Consider the following 19,374-nt stretch of genomic DNA (forward strand, 5'->3'; position numbering starts at 1 on the left):
TGCAGATCCCCATTAATGAGTCGCAACAGTTATATAAATTGTTAAAAGCATCTAAGTCTGATTTGTGGGCAGGGTATGATTATTTTGAGTTGTCAACAAATGCTCGACTATTGAATATGAAGTTCGAATATCAACGTCTCACCGAGCTGTCAAATTATGCCAATTTATGGAGGAGCATCTGCTGAAATTGAATCGTATGTCTAACAACTTTTTATAAGTGCAAGAAACAAATGCATGTTCTAAAGATATATCGTTGCTCGAAAAGGTACATAATCTATTGGAGAGAAGACGAGAACGGAGAATATGACTGAATGCAAAGTTTTTTGGTCAGGCTAGACTATAAAGGTTTACGACAATAGTCTATTAAAGAAGATATAGTATAGGACTCCCTCCGTCCCCCAATACAAGGCCAATTTTGACCGGGCACTAATTTTAAGAAATGTAGTAGAAAGTGAATGGAAAATACGGTCCTACTTTTATATATTAGTTGTATATTGAAATGTGAGTGAAATAAATTTAGTGGAATGTAGTCCATTACCAAAAGTAGTAAGAAATTAAATGGGACATTTATTGGAGGATGGATGAAAATAACAAAATGGGACACTTATTGGTGGGACGAAGGGAGTACTATTTTCCTCTAGGCCCAAGATTAAAACAATTGTACTCCCTCCGTCCCACAAAAGATGTCACACTTTCCTTTTTAGTTTGTCCCACAAAAGATGTCACATTTCTCTTTTTGGAAAAAGTTCTCTCTCACATGAATATAAAAATTATATTTTCTCTCTCCATTTAACACACAAAACAAAACCTCCTAAAATTCAGTGTCGTCCCACAAGTGTGACATCTTTTGTGGGACGGGAGGGAGTATGCATTTGAAGTCACAGATCAATCCATGCGTTGGTATATAGAACACACCCAGACGACTCCAAGAGAGATGCATTTGAAGGCGTACAACTAGTCAGTTGTACGCCTTCGTCTTCGACGATCATGTTGTGCATGATAATGCAGGCGTACATTATTTGGGAAACGCATTTGACATCCCACAAACGCGTTGGACCCTTAATTGCCGCTCATCGAGACTGGAGCACACCAAATGCGCGCTCCACGTCCTTGCGCGCCGACTCCTGTCGTTCCGCAAAGTAGGCCTTCTTGTCATCCGCCGCGTGCCTGATCGTCTTCACAAAGACGGGCCACCTATGGTATATCTCATCTGCCAAGTAGTAGCACATATCATGCCTGAAACGGCTAGACCGATGCCCTGACACTTCTCGTTGAAGAGGGGCGACGAGTTGAGGTCGTTGTTCGACCCGGCTACCCCAAAATACGCATGTCAGATCCACAGCCGGTAATAGCTACGGCCTCGAGGATCATCGTGGGATTCTTTTACTTGTAGCCGGTCGTGTAGGCCCCCTTCCAGGCAGTCGGACAGTTCTTCCACTCCCAATGCATACAATCTATGCTGCCTAACATCCCGGAGAACCCATGCTGCTCCCCGTGCATCTGCATCAAATTCTGACAATCTTGGGGAGTAGGGCTTCGAAGGTACTGCTCATCGAAAATGTTTATCACGCCCTGACAGAAAAACTTCAGACATTCCAGAGCAGTCGTCTTACCGATGTGGAGGTACTCATCCCACATGTCTGTCGCGCCTCCATAGGCCAACTGCCTGATTGCCGTCATGCACTTTTGAATAGGGGTGTGGCCGGGTCTGCCAGCCGCATCGTGCCTGAAGCGGAAATAAAGATATCGACGCTCCAACTCGTCAACGATACGCATAAACAACTCCCTGCGCATTCTAAAACGCCGCCTGAACATGTTTGCCGGAAACCGCGGGTCCAGAGCGAAGTAGTCGTCATATAGCCGCTGATGTGCAGCTACGTGATCCCGATCAATCACTGCTCGGCGGTGGACAACCGGTGGAGGGCGAGTTATCGCCTGCTGTTCCACCCTTCGCATGTACCGCTCCATCTCGCGGTTCATGTAGGCCTCCATAGCCTCGTTCATCTGTCGTTCGTACTCCTCAGCATCCCCACCACTACCACCACTGCTACCACCCGCGTTACTCATCGCTCGATGATGCTCTTGTACAGAAATTTAGAGAGAGAGAAAACTCGTTAAAACAAGTGGTGCAAATGAAAATGAAATTAAAATCGCGTTTATATAGGTTTTCAAACATTAAAAAAAACGAAAAAGGGCGCTGGCCGATCGGCACGCCACAATGGCGGCCAGCGCATCGGCCAACGCCAGCCAATCGGCTAGCCCACGCCGATTTTCTCGCCGATATCGGGCTGACCGCTTGCAATGGTTCGGCTAGCCGATCGGCTAGCGACGCGAATCGGCTAGCCGGTTGGCTAGCCGGCACTGTGGATGCTCTTATGGTCTCTCCATCCCACTGTTAACAGGTATCTCCCAAACTGGTTCACAACTATTAACAGTGGCATAACTAAGATTAACAGGTAACTCCATACATTTATCGTTGTGAACTATTTATTTGGGATGAACGAAAAAAGAATTTAGCCTATTTTTATGGAACGGAAAGAGTATTACAATTACAAATAAAAATAAAAATATATTCAATATAAGTTTGGGAGAGAGTTAATTTCAGAACTCGCAATACAAAATACCGAGAATATCCCTGACGTGTATTATACAAACCCCTTTTCTTGTCGACGGAGCCTCCAACGTTGGCCTTACTCCTCCGTTGATCTGAGAGAAGAAGATGCAGAGCGCTGCTATCACATTTGCCCCTTCTCTCTCTCTGTCCACCCGTCCCCGCACCCTTCCCAATGGAAACCTCCATTTTGCCCCTCTTGTCTCCACCTCCGCCCCAAGGCCAAAATCCAACTCGATTTGGTGCTCGCTGAACCACAACAGCTGGCTGTCCCTGTCCGGGCCCCAATCTGATGGAATTTTGGCTCGGGCAACACCTGATAACGCTGGGCCGACCGAGATCCCGAATCCGAAGAGCTCCGCCGTGGATACGCTGGTGCTCGGAAGTCTGTTCGGCCTCTGGTACCTCTTTAACATCTACTTCAACATCTACAACAAACAGGTACTCCACTTCTTTTGTTTCTCTATTCTCCTTTTTCATTTCTATAAATTTTATAAAAAATACTTTAATTGAACATTAACTGACTGAGAAAGTGAGTTTTTTTTTCCCGCTATGATTTGATTTAGTTGTTAGGGGTGCATTGTGCCTTTATGCCTTTTCGATTCATGTTGAAGTGATTTACCCGAATGTTTTAAGTACTTTTAGGATGCCTTTCTAGAGTAGAGTAGAAAGAGTTTAATAGTTATAACGCAATGTACTTTTAGTCTATTTTGATCTTTTTAAACTGAAGTGATTCCAGGAAGGATCTTAGATTCATGTCTTGTGGTCTATTTTGATCTTTTTAAACTGAAGTGATTCCAGGAAGGATCTTAGATTCATGTCTTGTGGTTATTTGTGTCTATACTAATACTATGAATCAGAGTTAGGAAGAATGTGGCTTAAATTAACAAACAATTCTTGTTTTATTTTTAAGTTGGCTTAGAAATTAGAATTGTATGCAGTTGAGTACAATTTTAGTATCACAGTTTTGAAAAAACTCTTTTCAGATTTAAAGCATCTCATGTCAGAGTGTATTCATTTTCCCTTTTTTAGGGGATGGTGCAATGTTTTGGTGTTGTCATTAAATGAGTGGCGAAATTTTGAGATGATGACTATTTCATACAGAACTTTGAGCTTGTGGAAATCAGATATCATCTAAATTCATTGTTGAGTATGGTGTTACTAGTGTAAGCGATGATGATGATGATGATGATGATGATGGTGCTTTTTGTTAGGTTCTCAAAGCTTTTCACTACCCGATGACGGTAACCCTTGTGCAATTTGCGGTCGGAAGTGTGCTTGTTCTTACAATGTGGACTTTAAATCTGTATAAGCGGCCTAATATCAGTGGATCCCAGGTACTTCATGAACACTTGTTGGATAAATTGAAATCAGTTTACTTCTTGGATTAATTATGATCATGGGTCCAAATTTGACAGCTTGCTGCAATTCTTCCATTAGCAATGGTTCATACACTAGGCAATCTCTTCACGAATATGAGCCTTGGCAAAGTTGCAGTTTCATTCACTCATACAATCAAAGCCATGGAGCCTTTCTTCTCTGTGGTCCTCTCTGCCATGTTCTTGGGAGAGGTGAGACATCCCTGTGCTCTCAAAAATCTGTTCAAGGATTCCCAGTTGTAGCATAAATGTGTTTGCGAAGCTTGACAAAGTTTTTCACTTAATGGCATATGGAAAATGGAAAACTTGTATAACGATACAGGAATAGGTCACATGTTAATGTATGAATATTGGTATTATAACTATTAATTTTGTGTAACATTGCTATTTCATATCCTGGAAGAATTTTCTTGGATGAACACGGTTGGTAAGATAGTTACTGGTTTTCAACATGTAATGTTCTTAATTCTGGTATCTTGTAAAAGTTTTTGACTTTTGCTTGTAAACTAATGATATGTAAATTGTAATATAGGTGCCTGTTGCATTGGTTGTGTTCTTTTATGTTTGGACTATGCAGTTTATATAATACTTTGCTTTGTACCTCTGTTTGGGCAGTTTCCCACACTCTGGGTAGTTTCGTCGCTTATGCCAATTGTTGGTGGAGTAGCTTTGGCATCGATGACTGAGGCCTCTTTTAATTGGTAAAGAATCACACTAACATATTACTAAAAATCACTAATTAATTTTGCCATTGCCTTTTGTCCAAAATTATCTGCTAATCCATTTCTTAGTTTGTGATTTACTCACAATCTTTGCACTATCTTCATTTTCTTAGGGCTGGCTTTTGGAGTGCTATGGCCTCAAATTTGACTAATCAATCGCGAAATGTCCTTAGCAAAAAGTTTATGGTAAAGAAAGAGGTATGCTTTCTACTTGAATAGCTGTATTTGGTTAAGAAAGAGGTATGTTTTCCAGTTCTGAAGAAGGTTATGTAATATTATAGTGAACTGATTAGTACCTCTGGTGAGCTTTTACAATTTGTTCAAAATTTCTGCTGGTGTGATTTCACCGAAATTATGCTTTTTCAGTATCTACGTGTGCTTGTTGAAAAAAATACTGTAGTAGATATTTTACATACTTTCTGTCAGCTTTTCCCAAAATGGTGCTTCATATCAATTTTTCTTCATGCAGGATTCCTTAGACAATATCACTCTGTTCTCAATAATTACCATCATGTCCTTCTTCTTGATGGCACCTATTGCCTTTTTCATGGAAGGCTTCAAGCTTACACCCTCATACCTTCAGGCTACTGTAAGTAAATATAGAAAGCCTGACTTTCTTTTACGTAATATGAAACCTGCATTTCTTTAGTAGCGATTTATTATTATTAATTTCTGCTAGTCATGGCTAACGACGTTTATTTATGAGAACGGTTATTTTTTTTCTTTTCTATTGGCAGGGGGTGAATGTCAATCAGCTTTACACTAGGTCTCTCATTGCAGCTCTGTGCTTCCATGCATATCAACAGGTAGTCATTATTAGAAGATATTTTTTCACATCAATAGCATTTTCTTCATCAAAGTCATATGCTTATATTTACATGTCATGTCTACTGTCTATTGTTAAACTTTTACGCTTAGCATTGTGGGAAATGCATTTTAGTTGATGGATGCCAATTTGTGGGGGGCTGAGTAAAATCTGTAGTAGTTTGTTAAGTATGTAATTGTGTTATACGTGTGTGGTTTAGTGTATATGTTTCTAGTTTTTACAAATGTGGTTATTAAGATAAGGTGATATGGTGAAAGAATAGGCTTATTGATGGAAGAGTGATGATTTTTGGCATATATGCACTGAGTTTCGTTATGGAAGATCTTTTTATACGCTAGAAGATTTTCGAACCTAAATTTACCGAAAGTGCTAGGGCTCCCTTTTGATTGTTATGCTTCTGGTTATGTCTATGGCATTTCCTTATTGATTAGCATTGATGATTATTGTTACAGTCAACCTAGCATTGATGTGTTTGTGCTGTGTGTGAGACTGGCAAAATGGTCATGTTTTAGTTTGACACGTATCTTATATCGAAGTTTCTATTCAAAATTTTGTGTTGAAGGTTATGTTCTGTTCAAGTTCTGACGAGAGTTGTGTGTGCAGGTCTCGTACATGATCTTGCAGCGCGTATCTCCTGTCACTCATTCTGTGGGCAACTGTGTTAAGCGGGTGGTGGTAATTGTCACTTCGGTTCTCTTCTTCCGCACACCCGTCTCACCTATCAACTCCCTAGGTACAACCAATCTTTCTTAGGAGTTGGGTGACAGATAAAATGAAATAGTTGATGTGATCTTTGAAAAAACTGAATCTCGAATGTACGTTGTCTGGGTGCAGGTACTGGAGTAGCCCTCGCTGGAGTGTTCTTGTATTCGAGAGTGAAGCGCATTAAGCCGAAGCCCAAGACGGCTTGAAGTTTTAGTGCTGGATCAAAATTTTGTTTTGTTTTGTTTTGTTTTGTTTTGTTGATGATTCTGTTGGTAGAATAGACTAGAAAATCAACCATTGTTGTATGCTGCTTGCCAGTACAAGGTGTTTATCACGGTTTTTGCTACTAATAGGTAGGGGTGGGTAGGTACGATATACCGTATCGAAACCACCATACCGTATACCTTACCGTAAATACGGTATGCGAAAAAGTCATACTTTTACTTTACCAAAGTTTTCAGTATACCTTATTTTCAGTACGATGAATTTCCATACTGATACCGTATCTCATTTTCAGTATACCGTACCGAAGTTCGGTATACCTTACGTTTGCGGACTTTCAACATCAATTAAAATAGAAAATTAGAGTTTTTAGAATATTATTTATATTTTATAATTTTAAAAATAAATTAAATATAATTTATCATAATTATATTTATATTTCACAATAGATTTTATAATTTAAAAATATATTTTATATATAATTTTGTTTATATTTTGTGGTATATACCTTAGTTTACGGTATATATCGAATTTCGGTATGCAGCGGTATACCGCGGTATTTGAAAATTCATACCGTTATCTTACCGGAATCTTTCGGTAAGATATCATACCGTACCGAAAAATTCGGTATTTTTGATATTTTTTCGGTACGATAAGGTCGTGACGGACCAGAGGTTTCCCCACTCTTTCGAGTGTTGTGATGGTTTTCGTATGTAATTTGGAGTGTATCCAACTGATCAGGAAGAGATTCCCGACCCAGCTGAGTCGTTGGTACTATAACCGGGACCTGGCTTCAAACAAGTTTCCTCAACCCATTTCTACTGATTAGTATAATGGAGGTAAGGGTCGATTCCCACGAGGATGGACACGTTTTGATAACTGCGGTGACTTTCCTGGGTGTTTTGGTTAGCTACCACGCTTGGGTTGAGATTTTACCTAAACAGGAAATAAAGGTGGTACTCTACTGACTAATAGGCGTGAAAATAACAGACATGTGGGAGTGTTCATGAAAATAGGGGACAATGTGTCTCAGAGGCATATGAAAAGTAAACAGTTACTAAAAGGGGAAATTTAGACTGCAAGGCATATTTGGTGGCTGGGTAGTTCTTTGACAGGTCTGGGCAGTACATCTGAAAAGTAGGGAACAAAAGCAAAAGTATTTAAAAGTAAAGTGGTTCAAACTAAAGTTGATTTTACGTTTTCTTCTTCACCAAGTATTAACAGAATTCAGATAAACACAAACACCATGACTGAACTTCAGATTCACAAATTCAAACTTAAGATCCATCGATTTAAATGCTCAAACTTAAATTAAACAGTGAAACTGCAACTTTACTTCTACTGACTGACATGCAAGGTGGTAATCACGGCGCAGAAAAGAAACTCATGCACGAAAACTTGACTAAACATAGCTACAACTTTGAATGAAGCAAACTCGAACCAAAGTGACATGCGAAATAGAAACTTCATAATGTAAAAGTTGGAAAATAACAAAGTACTTCAAAAGAGCACAGCGATGAGTGTTTGCAAATAACTAACGATGAAAACAAGTAAACTTTAAACTAGGAAAGCGATTAAGATTGTTTGTGTCACTCCGGGCGATGATACTACTACACTGCTACGATAACTGGCTGGAACGGCGGACTGATGACTTCTCCGGCAAACTCTTCGACGTCAAGTGACCATGGCTGTGGCGAGGAACGAGAGGTGGGATAATGCTGAAGGAACTGATCTTCTAGAGAGAATTCTACTAAGTGTGTTGAGAACCGAGAACTTCGAACCAAACTCTTAGGAGGCGTCTATCCAAAAACTCTTTCTCTCTCTCCAAGTGGCTTCTTTTATAGGGAGGCTTGCCCTTACTTTTAGGGTAGACTTCTCCCGCGTTTTGACCTTTTTGCCCTTGTCAATGATCATCCCAGCTATCCTCCTTCTCCATCTCGAGCCTTTTCTCTGGCATGCATCCTGGTCAGTATCGCACCCTTCTGGCGCCCTTTTCACTTGCGTCACCTGAATCGTCTCCTACTGACTTGGATCCTTTAATCCTGCACACTTAAGCAACTGTTTTGCAGATAATACATGCATTTCACGACATACTGACCAGTAACCAAGGCTTAGAATACGACTTACCAAACTGCTCACACTTACCACATGCTTGTCCTCAAGCGTGAAGATAAACAAAAAGAAATAAGTCGAATTCGAGCCTGGTTACTCCACCTGACCGACTCTACCTAACTAGACTCAAGACTCTGACGCAAAAGAAAAGAAAACAAAATAACGACACAAACACATAACACATATAGTTAACTTAAACACATAGAATAGGCTATATTTTCAACCACCCTTCCCCTCGAGATCAGGTGCAATCCGGCCTTAGGCAGCCTTGAACTTCTGCCGCCCCCCTTTTCTTCCCCAGTCAGTATATCTGTTTGTCAGGATCACCCAATCCTAGGCCAAACACTGGGTTCACTCAGTCTCTCATTCCTCACAGGGGATGTTAGGACTGTTTTCTCTCAATGCTAAACCACAGATGTTTCGGACTCAGATCTCACATGCAGCTCCTGAAGGTCTTTAAGGCTTGTAATGGGGCTAGTGGTTTGTAGTGTTTGGGGTAGTTGTCCCTAAGGCTCTAGGGTTCAAAACCTAACTACTTATTTGATGAGGGAGAACTGTGTGCATTCGGGCTTCTGGCTAGGGCTTCTTCTTCGGCTGGACAATTTCTGACATTGGCTTCCAACTGGTCAGTAGCTTCTTTGTGGCTTCGCCACCCTTATTCCTTCTTCCTCCTTTCTCTTTTTGTGGTCAAGTATCTGCGACCATTTTCTTCAATTTTCCTTTCTATGGCTTTGCCACCCTTATTCCTTCTTCTAGTTTTTTTGGATCTGGAAACTTCAGATCGATTTTCTCCTTCTTTCTTTGTTTTTCTTTTCTTCAGCTGGTTCCTTTTGTATGTCCTCCTGGGCAGTTGCTTCCTAGCCTCATGCCTTGCACGCACACAGTTCCAGTGGCTGATGGGTTATTTCGGGGTATAAATTAGGCTAGAAAATGGGGTTCTAAGGGTAGGTTTTTCTTTTCTTTTTTATCTCTTTTTTCAAGGGGGTTTCCTACTGCCTTCAGGGTTTGCTACACGCGGTCACCTTGCCCTAGACATCATGTGGTAGCCTCTCTTCTTTTTCAGTATTTAGTGGAAAGTAGTTCAACTTTGGGGTTTCTAACTTACCTTTTAAGAGGGCTTTCGTGTCTGACCTAAGGGATGGGTTTTTCCTTCATACTTGCATCATCTATACTGACTAGGGGTTACTGGAGGGCGTGGTTTCTATTTTTCGGCATGCCTTATCTCCCTCAATTCCCCTCACCGTCAGTTCGAGGCAGTTGAGTTTTAAGCCCATTCATAAAACATAACACATAATTCCTAGACCTAAACAAACCTAAAAAAAAAACTAACATGCACTGACTCAAATAACACATATATACATGTCATACTGGCCATTTGCTCCCCCCTCTCACTTCACAAGTGTCTGCCCCAGATACGGGCTGTGAAGTGAAAATTGGAAATGGCTAGTATGACAGACACACTCTCATAACAAACACATATTATATCTAAAAACTTCTCACACTTAGACTATGCAATAGGCTAAGTGGGAGAGTTTCAGATATATACCTAGATTTATAAACAAAGCAGAGCAAAATATTTACAAACATGAAATATAAACATATAAACTCCTCACACTTAGACTACGCAGTAGGCTAAGTGTGAGGTAACATGCCCACGACAAAACACAAAGAAAAACATAATAAACATACATGCACCAAAGGAGCAAACCCTTTACTTCTCACACTTAGACTATTAAAGAGGCTAAGTGTTATGAATGGGGTTTACTCACAATTAAAACACATAATTCTAACTATTTACTAAAAGTACGAAAACATAAACAAAAGAAAAAAAAAAAAAAAAAAAAAACTTAAAAATTGAAAAGAAAACTAACTGGTCAGTTGGGGGTGGTTCGGTCAGATGTTCCTCCTACTCCTTCTTGGTGCAAGGTTCTGTGCAGGTGGGTCCGTTGGTTCTTCTTCAGTAGGTCCGGGTTGGTTGTCATCATCCTTCTGTTGTCCATTGCCTTCTTCTTCCTCAGGTCCGGTGGGTTCTTCTTCCTGTCCTCCATGTCCGCTTGTTCCAGCTCCAATTCTTGCTTTTCCTCTTGCCAACTCCTTTAGGATGCTCTCCATTAGGGCTGTCAGCTTCACCATCTCTGCCCGCGGTTGTCTATTCTCCTCAGCCAGCTCAGTCACTGCCCGCTCCAGATTTTCTTGCCTCAGCCTCTGTGCTTGGTCGAGCTGGATAGCTTACACCTCCTGGCCTTGTTGTGCCCTTCCTCCAGGGGCTTCTCCCATTTGGTAGAACTGGGGTACTCCTTCTCTGTAGTATACCAAGTTGGTGCGGATGAAGAAGGGTATATCAAACAGGCCAGGAGCGTCGACCATGTACATTGGAGACATGTCTTCTGCCTCTGTTATGATGATGTTGTTGCGCACGAAGACTCCTAGTATGTGGCAGAGCGACAAGTTTCTAGCTGGGTAGGTGGCTATCAGGTGGCATTGGTAGGCTGTCCAAAATCCCAAGTGCAGTTTTCTTCCACGCTTAGCGCACCATACCAAGTACAATTCGGTCATGGACGTTCTTGCAGCGGAGTTGCTCTGCCCCAGTAGGTTATAGCCTAAGTAGAGCTGCACTAATCTTAGCATGGAGTTGTTGAAGTGGGTGGATCTGGATTTAGTGGAGGCAAACTGGCCAGCATCCGGGTAGGTTAGCTCCTCCCAGGCTTCCTGGGGCTCAAATTCTATATGTCGCCTCGGTACCCCCCTCTCACGGCTTCTCCAGTCTGGTCCTATAGCCTCCTCCAGGCTACACATACCCAGTCGCACAGTCCACTCTATCAGACTCATGGACAGTTCTCCACCGAATATCCTAAAGGAAATTGACACCTCGTCTAGGTCCGTAGTGAGTTGGAACCTAAACGTGGTGAAGAACTCCTTTGCTAATCTCACAGATATCTCTGGGTCCCTATTCTCTAACAGCCATTCAAAACCCAATGCTTCCATACTGGCCAGGAAGGAATCACGAACAGACAACTCATCCAAAGAGGGTATATAGAGCACCTTTCCGCATTTGACTTGCTTGCTACTGTCATCCTTGTCGTGAAATGCATCTTGAAGATTTTTGGTGTCGTAGTGCTTCATGTCCTCCATAAGCTCATCAGTGAGCGTTACCCTCCACCGCCGGTACACGATCCTCCCTACCGGAGGATGGACTAGTTCAAGGTGGTTGTCGAGGAACTGCTGCTCATGATATTCTTCTCCTTCCAGAGAGATATCACTCTCTGAGTCAGACTCCTCGCTGGAAGTGAAGTCGGTGTCGCTTGATCTCTCTTTCTTTTTCGGCTCTCTGATCACTATGCTTGCATTGGCAGTGCGTTGTTTCTTCATGACTTGTTTCTTCTTGACAGGGGCCTTCCCCTTTCTCTTCCTTTCTTGAATGTACTTGGTGTCTTCGGTTTCCATTGCCTCTGTGTCTCCGTCGGCTTGTGTTGAAACGTCCTCCTGGGTGGTAGGCTTGGTCACCACGCGGGTACTAGTATCACTTTTTGCTGCCTCCTCCCGACCTACTGACTCTGATGCGAGGTCCAGACCCTCAGCCACCTTGTCAGTATTCTCCTCCTGGTCAGTCGGCGTTGCTGATACTGTCCCTGTTGCCATTTGGGTGTCCTCCTGGCTAGCATTTGAGGGCTCCTTTATAAACTTCCCCAGAGGGGCAGTCTCACGGCTTGGAGGAATGGTATGGTGACATCTAGCTTCCCAAAAATCGACATGAAATCCACAGGGTTTTCTTTCTTCCTCTTCGTCACAAACCGATATGAAAACGGTTTTTCTCCCTTAGCCTCTCCAGTCAGTCCTTGTGGAATTCCCTTTGGCTTCTCCTGGGTTTGAGGTTCCGATGTGGGCATTACTCCTCCCGGCTGCTCATTTCCAGGTTGTGTTTCTCTCTCCTTTCCTTCCACGGTAGGCTCCTCGTTTAGAAAAAACGGATCCTCCATCTGAGGCAGAGGCCTCTTGAGCTCTTCCGCTAGGATGATGTCGCTCAGCACCTCTTCTCTACTAGACTCCCCAACAGGGTTCTTGAGCTGAGGTCCATTATAGGCTGTCCCGGACCGCAGTATAATTTTGCTCACATTTGCCTTTTCAGGTACATGGACTGTAGATGGGAGTTTCCCTGAGTTCCCTTTCATTTCGCCCACCAAGTTAGCGAGTTGGGCCAACTGCCTGTTCATCATGTCCATATTTGCCCTATGCTCCTTCTGGGCACTTTGCATTCCTTGCATTGTTTCATTACTGGACTGCAAGTCATTTTTAATGCTTTGCTGCGAGGCAAGCATCTCCCCCATCACGTCCTCCATAGACCTCATCGACCTGTTTGGGTAATGGAATTAGTTCGAGCTCTGGTGCTGGTTATACTGAGGTGGCGGGTTTGACTGGTAGCCTGAGAAATTTTGTTGGTTTTGGTTCGGTGGGTACTGGTTATGCTGGGCAGGAGGGTTATACTGGTCGTGGTTGTGCTGGTACTGACTTTGGTTTTGGTGGTGGGTGTTATGTTGAGGCCCTGGGTTAAATTGGTTCTGGTTTTGGGTTTGGGAGTTTCGCTGCTGGGGTGGCACATAGGTAGGGTTCGGGTTCTGGTTTTGAGAGTTTTGGTTCTGAGGATGCTGGTTTCTTCCTACCCAGTTAGACTGGTAGTCAGAGTTTGTTGGGCCACGGTTGGGATATTGGTTCGGTTGGGGGTTGGGTTGATTTGGAGCCTGATTTTGGTTATGATTCTGATTTCCATCTCCCCATCGGAAATTTTAGTGGTCCCTCCACGGTGCATCTCTTTGTTTCCCCGGAATCCAATTTCCGTTGGAATTGTAGTATCCTGCGGCATTTGCTTGCTCCACATCCAGCGAGTTGTCCGGCTGATCATATGGTAGTGCTGGGGCTTCTTGGCCTCCAGTTGGAGAAGGTGGTGGAGTGTTCTGCTTGATTGCAGTCAGCAACTCCTTCTTTAATTCCTCCATCTTCAAATCCATCCGTTCCTCCTGGTCAGTAGCCGAAGCACTTGCTACCCTTTCTCTGCTGTACCCATCTCTCGCGTTGTCGTACGTCTTCTTTGCATTCAACAGCTTACGTAACACCTTCTTGGCTTCACTTACTCTCAACTGAGTGAAATCGCCTCCAGATGACGAATTCGCCAGATCCTTGGTTTCCTTGTTCATTCCTTCATAGAAGGTGTGGTGCACCTCTATCTCCTTCATGCGATGGTTGGGGCATGACTCCAAAAGGCTCATGTACTTCTCCCAGTACTCACTCAGAGTTTCATCATATTCTTGCCTTATGCACGATATTTTCCTCTTCAATGCACTTGTCTTTGAAGACGGGAAAAACTCGGCTAGGAAAACTGACTTGAAATCAGCCCATGTATTGATAGAGTCGGCTGGCAGGCGCATGAACCAAGTGTTGGCCTCTCCCTTCAGGACAAAAGGTAGGGCTTTCAGTCTGTAATCATCCTCGCTCGCTCCTGCTGGCCGCCTCTGTGCCTTACAGATTTTGCAGAACTCATTTAAGAATTCGTATGGTCCCTCGTAGCTCTTCCCACAGTACGTCGGTAAGATTGCGATAACGTGGGGGTTTCACATCACAGGCGGTTTGGCCTGGGGTAACCACTATGGCTTGTGGAGGATCTCCGTCGGCGTGCGCGGTAAAGTGTTGCGAGCTCGGGATCGTCCTGACCCTGGTCAGCCATTCTCACTAGTGTTCTTACTGGTTGGGGGGGAAGCTCCGGAAGTTGGTACTCTAGCTCCTCCTTTTCTTCGTCGCTACTCGTGCCTAGGTCGGACAGTGCTGTCGACAGGCCAGAACGAGTGGTAACTAGTATTGTTCCTCGGGGAAGTATTCTTGGTCTCCACTGGCCAGGAGCCGAGCCACTTCTCATAAACTGAAAACAAAAAGAAAAGAAAAATTATAAACAGTATGTACACCAAAAAGATCACACACAATAACAGGTATGAACGCCATCCATCCCCGGCAACGGCGCCATTTTGACGGACCAGAGGTTTCCCCACTCTTTCGAGTGTTGTGATGGTTTTCGTATGTAATTTGGAGTGTATCCAACTGATCAGGAAGAGATTCCCGACCCAGCTGAGTCGTTGGTACTATAACCGGGACCTGGCTTCAAACAAGTTTCCTCAACCCATTTCTACTGATTAGTATAATGGAGGTAAGGGTCGATTCCCACGAGGATGGACACATTTTGATAACTGCGGTGACTTTCCTGGGTGTTTTGGTTAGCTACCACGCTTGGGTTGAGATTTTACCTAAACAGGAAATAAAGGTGGTACTCTACTGACTAATAGGCGTGAAAATAACAGACATGTGGGAGTGTTCATGAAAATAGGGGACAATGTGTCTCAGAGGCATATGAAAAGTAAACAGTTACTAAAAGGGGAAATTTAGACTGCAAGGCATATTTGGTGGCTGGGTAGTTCTTTGACAGGTCTGGGCAGTACATCTGAAAAGTAGGGAACAAAAGCAAAAGTATTTAAAAGTAAAGTGGTTCAAACTAAAGTTGATTTTACGTTTTCTTCTTCACCAAGTATTAACAGAATTCAGATAAACACAAACACCATGACTGAACTTCAGATTCACAAATTCAAACTTAAGATCCATCGATTTAAATGCTCAAACTTAAATTAAACAGTGAAACTGCAACTTTACTTCTACTAACTGACATGCAAGGTGGTAATCACGGCGCAGAAAAGAAACTCATGCACGAAAACTTGACTAAACATAGCTACAACTTTGAATGAAGCAAACTCGAACCAAAGTGACATGCGAAATAGAAACTTCATAATGTAAAAGTTGGAAAATAACAAAGTACTTCAAAAGAGCACAGCGATGAGTGTTTGCAAATAACTAACGATGAAAACAAGTAAACTTTAAACTAGGAAAGCGATTAAGATTGTTTGTGTCACTCCGGGCGATGATACTACTACACTGCTACGATAACTGGCTGGAACGGCGGACTGATGACTTCTTCGGCAAACTCTTCGACGTCAAGTGACCATGGCTGTGGCGAGGAACGAGAGGTGGGATAATGCTGAAGAAACTGATCTTCTAGAGAGAATTCTACTAAGTGTGTTGAGAACCGAGAACTTCGAACCAAACTCTTAGGAGGCGTCTATCCAAAAACTCTTTCTCTCTCTCCAAGTGGCTTCTTTTATAGGGAGGCTTGCCCTTGCTTTTAGGGTAGACTTCTCCCGCGTTTTGAACTTTTTTCCCTTGTCAATGATCATCCCAGCTATCCTCCTTCTCCATCTCGAGCCTTTTCTCTGGCATGCATCCTGGTCAGTATCGCACCCTTCTGGCGCCCTTTTCACTTGCATCACCTGAATCGTCTCCTACTGACTTGGATCCTTTAATCCTGCACACTTAAGCAACTGTTTTGCAGATAATAAATGCATTTCACGACATACTGACCAGTAACCAAGGCTTAGAATATGACTTATCAGGTCGGTATTTCGATATTTTTCCCCTGCCCTACTAATAGCTTTATTTTGATGGCCCAAGTACTAAATTCATTTATGGGCAAACTACCTTTTATTCTATAAAACTAAATATATAGATAAAAACAATAAGAATTCATTGTCATCCCCCTATTTTAAATTTCTTATTTCGGACATAACAAACTACTGTTCACACACAAAAGTGTTAATCCTATTAAGTTTTCATCTTCATGCATTCCCATGGGAATTAATCTCTTCCTTCACTCCAAACTTCATCAATGGAGGCATATCAAGTGGAAACCCAGCATCAAAACATTGTCCATCATCAATTTCATATGGAAGGCCAACCAGAACGTCGTCCATCAACATGTCGATGTTGCTCCCAGTAAAAAGGCTATCATCATCACTGAATTTGAGATTGTGGATCTTGTCAAAGCCGTAGTCCTGCACCATGTGGTCATCGAGGCTTTTGATGTCCATCTCCTGCGGTGTGGTGATTTTACTGTTGCTGAGAATTCCGTGATCAGCAGTAGCCGGCAGTTGGATGTTTTTCGATCTCCTGCTACCCCCTTTTTCAAAGTTGAGGCTCTTGATGTAGTTCTGGAGGAGGGAGCTAGGCCGAGGCCACTTGGTCCTGCATTTTCTTCTGGTGAATTGCCTCCTTTTTGTTGCGTTCCAGTGGTTCTTGATGGTATTCTCAGTCCTTCCGGGAAGACTTTTTGCAATTTCAGCCCATTTGTTCCCCACTAGAGAATGAACCTCAATCAGTGTTCTGTCTTCTTCCAAAGTCCATACATCCTTCTGAATTGGACAAAAAGAGTAAGCAATGATTCATTGGATTATTTGGCTGAACATAAAGTTAGTAGAAGACTATGGTCATCATATAGTTATTGACGTATGAATGCATGAAAACATAACTTAAGAAATATTAACGAACAAGAAACAGTAAAATTAAGGATAATTCAAACCAACTTTAATATCAGGCCTCAGATGGTTATGCCATCTCTCTCTGCACTGCTTGCCTATCCTTCCTTTCAGCTTTTGGGCAATATTCGACCATTTCCTCACACCATATTTCTCCACCAGATGGATCAAGAGTCTACAGATTACATAGTAAAGCACTCAAGCCTCAAACAGTTAAACAATTCATAAAAATAGATACAAAAGGTTATTCTCACCTGTCCTCTTCAGCAGTCCACTGCTCCTTGGCTGATTTGGACTTCTTTATGGCCCTAACAGACGATTTGGTCGACAAAGATTCATTGATGTTGCTATTACTGCCATGAACTATGGTTCTGTTGCTTTTATTGCCATCTTTGTTATGGTAGCCAAGATCATCTCCAGTCACACAAGATCTCTCATCGGGAACCGCAAAGCATAAAGGCTTTGAATTGAATTCAGAAGTTGTTTTAGTTACCATTGACGAACCTTTCCAGTCTGGAAAGCTCAAGAATCCACCAGCCTGGAAGTCCTGAATGGTTGAAAGCATGCTGCCATTTTCCTCATAAGGCTTGTACCTGTATAAACCAAAATCTGTAACAGAGCCATTGAGAAAGGAAGCAAATGGATCAAAGCCATTGGCATGTATCCCAGTATCCCAATTACACAATGAGGCAGTCATTGGAAGCTGTTCAAGGTCTTGGAAATCTTGAAGGTAACCTTTTGATGACGAGAAGTTTCCCATGCCAAAGTCATCATCTAGGATTTCTTGCTTCAGGTTCATATTGGAGAAGCCAGTAGGATGAGAAATGGCACTGCAGTTGTTGTTATTGATCTCCATTGGAGCATTCAGGGGCATGAGAAGGAATGAGGGCAAGATGGAAGAGGTCGCTATGGTGAAAATTTGTTTCTTGAATGTCTTATAGTGCAGTTAAGTAACTATTTATTAAGGAAGTAAAAACGTATATAATGTTTTGTAAACTGCAGTGCACCATCGATCTGTCAGTTGATCCAACGGTTGAAATAGCAAGCAACTATGATTGTTTTAGATAAAAAATCAATAGGTGCCAAACACTCAGGTAAATCATAACCATGGCTCTCTCTATTTAGATACAGACACCTAGGTCCTGATTGTTAATCACGTTATCAAACATACTCTACGAAAAATTACAGAACTAAAATATATTGCTGGTATCCAATTCTTATGTCAATAAGCATGTTCTTGAACAGTGCATGCGGACTATAGTGGATCTTGTGAAAATCTTTAACAGAACTGAGCAATGTAAGCAACAAGCAAGAGGCTATGTATATTGCAGTTTAAGGATTTATAATTTATCTGCAAATATTCCAAAAGTACTCAATTTTTTTTAAATTTTGGATCATCTAAAAATTTGTAACCAACTGTGTATATGACATGATATAGTCTCTATCATTTTACATGACAAGTACATTATCTCAATGCTGTTAAGGATATTCATGAAATGAAACATTAAGTAAGACCAACATGGAGTGAAGGGTACAACTGAAAACTATGGTGCATCATTATTTGTCCAGGTAAAATTAATAGTTACTAAATCATATGGTGTGGTTGTCAATTTGTGCAATACCATTTGAAGTATGAGTTACATTACTACTGTTTAATTTCAGGTTCCTATGCAATTAAATTTCAACAGAGGCATAAAATTTTGAATCCAGTAAATAATGAATTTCGTAACCGTAGCATTAATTATGTTTTCAGTCATCTCTCCCACATTATGATACATTGATTTCAGAATTACTTACTCTCTTTAAAGTAAAATTTAATGCTGCAATTGATTATGGGTTTAGCATTAACTCAATCAACATTTGTACATAATATCATTCATTAGCTACTGATAGTTCCATACCACATGTTGAGTTCAGCATGAAATGGTTACAAAAATTTCCTTCTGGCAAGTGGCAAATCATGTGAAAATATTCCTCCAATTTCCTTACAGTAAACATCACTAAAATTTTACCAAGAAATGTAACTCAAAATAAAGTTTCACCAGAAAATAGAAATTTGAATAAGCAGGGTCCTCAATTACAAACTACTAACCTAACGAACTCATCATAATATTGGTTCACCTAAAAAGATAAAGATTATACCATCGGGTTGCGTTAGTGTGCTAACTAATTTACAGTAATAACTAATAACTTTCAATTCTGTGTATTAAAATTATCAACACAAAGACATAATCATATCAATACAACATGTAAATTTAAATATCAACACAAAGACATAAGTTTATCAACACAATAAGATTGATAAATTTATGTCTTTGTATTGATATTTTAACATACAAAATTGATATTAGTTATTAGTTATTACTGTAAATTAGTTATTATTTGATTACACACCTTA

At 41.6% G+C, this 19,374-nt stretch overlaps 2 protein-coding genes across 2 annotated transcripts; one reads left to right on the forward strand and one right to left on the reverse strand.

Moving 5' to 3' along the window:
* The first annotated feature begins 2,655 nt into the window (after nucleotides 1-2,655).
* LOC125192518 (triose phosphate/phosphate translocator, non-green plastid, chloroplastic-like) lies at nucleotides 2,656-6,722 on the forward strand. The gene is made up of 9 exons (XM_048090116.2): nucleotides 2,656-3,052; nucleotides 3,826-3,948; nucleotides 4,030-4,182; nucleotides 4,606-4,691; nucleotides 4,826-4,910; nucleotides 5,182-5,301; nucleotides 5,450-5,518; nucleotides 6,142-6,271; nucleotides 6,373-6,722. Exons 1-9 carry the CDS (start codon nucleotides 2,720-2,722, stop codon nucleotides 6,447-6,449), a joined length of 1,176 nt encoding a protein of 391 aa, XP_047946073.1. The 5' UTR covers nucleotides 2,656-2,719; the 3' UTR covers nucleotides 6,450-6,722.
* An 8,657-nt stretch (nucleotides 6,723-15,379) lies between these two features.
* LOC125192953 (uncharacterized) lies at nucleotides 15,380-19,295 on the reverse strand. The gene is made up of 3 exons (XM_089056142.1): nucleotides 17,231-19,295; nucleotides 17,025-17,151; nucleotides 15,380-16,853 (listed from the first exon to the last, which is right to left on the reverse strand). Exons 1-3 carry the CDS (start codon nucleotides 17,848-17,850, stop codon nucleotides 16,281-16,283), a joined length of 1,320 nt encoding a protein of 439 aa, XP_088912268.1. The 5' UTR covers nucleotides 17,851-19,295; the 3' UTR covers nucleotides 15,380-16,280.
* Between the last annotated feature and the right edge of the window lie 79 nt (nucleotides 19,296-19,374).

The sequence above is a fragment of the Salvia hispanica genome, chromosome 4 (genome assembly GCF_029641045.1).
Source record: "Salvia hispanica isolate PSC_SH4W2 chromosome 4, Shi_PSC_v1, whole genome shotgun sequence".
NCBI classification, from domain to species: Eukaryota; Viridiplantae; Streptophyta; class Magnoliopsida; order Lamiales; family Lamiaceae; genus Salvia; species Salvia hispanica.

Coding starts and splice junctions, on each gene's coding strand:
- LOC125192518 (XM_048090116.2), top strand. CDS start 2,720: ATGCAGAGCGCTGCTATCACATTTGCCCCTTCTCTCTCTCTGTCCACC. Junction 4,692..4,825: donor ACTGAGGCCTCTTTTAATTG/GTAAAGAATCAC, acceptor TCATTTTCTTAG/GGCTGGCTTTTGGAGTGCTA. Junction 4,911..5,181: donor AGTTTATGGTAAAGAAAGAG/GTATGCTTTCTA, acceptor TTCTTCATGCAG/GATTCCTTAGACAATATCAC.
- LOC125192953 (XM_089056142.1), bottom strand. CDS start 17,850: ATGCCCCTGAATGCTCCAATGGAGATCAATAACAACAACTGCAGTGCC. Junction 17,152..17,230: donor TGGACTGCTGAAGAGGACAG/GTGAGAATAACC, acceptor TGTAATCTGTAG/ACTCTTGATCCATCTGGTGG. Junction 16,854..17,024: donor ATCTGAGGCCTGATATTAAA/GTTGGTTTGAAT, acceptor TGTCCAATTCAG/AAGGATGTATGGACTTTGGA.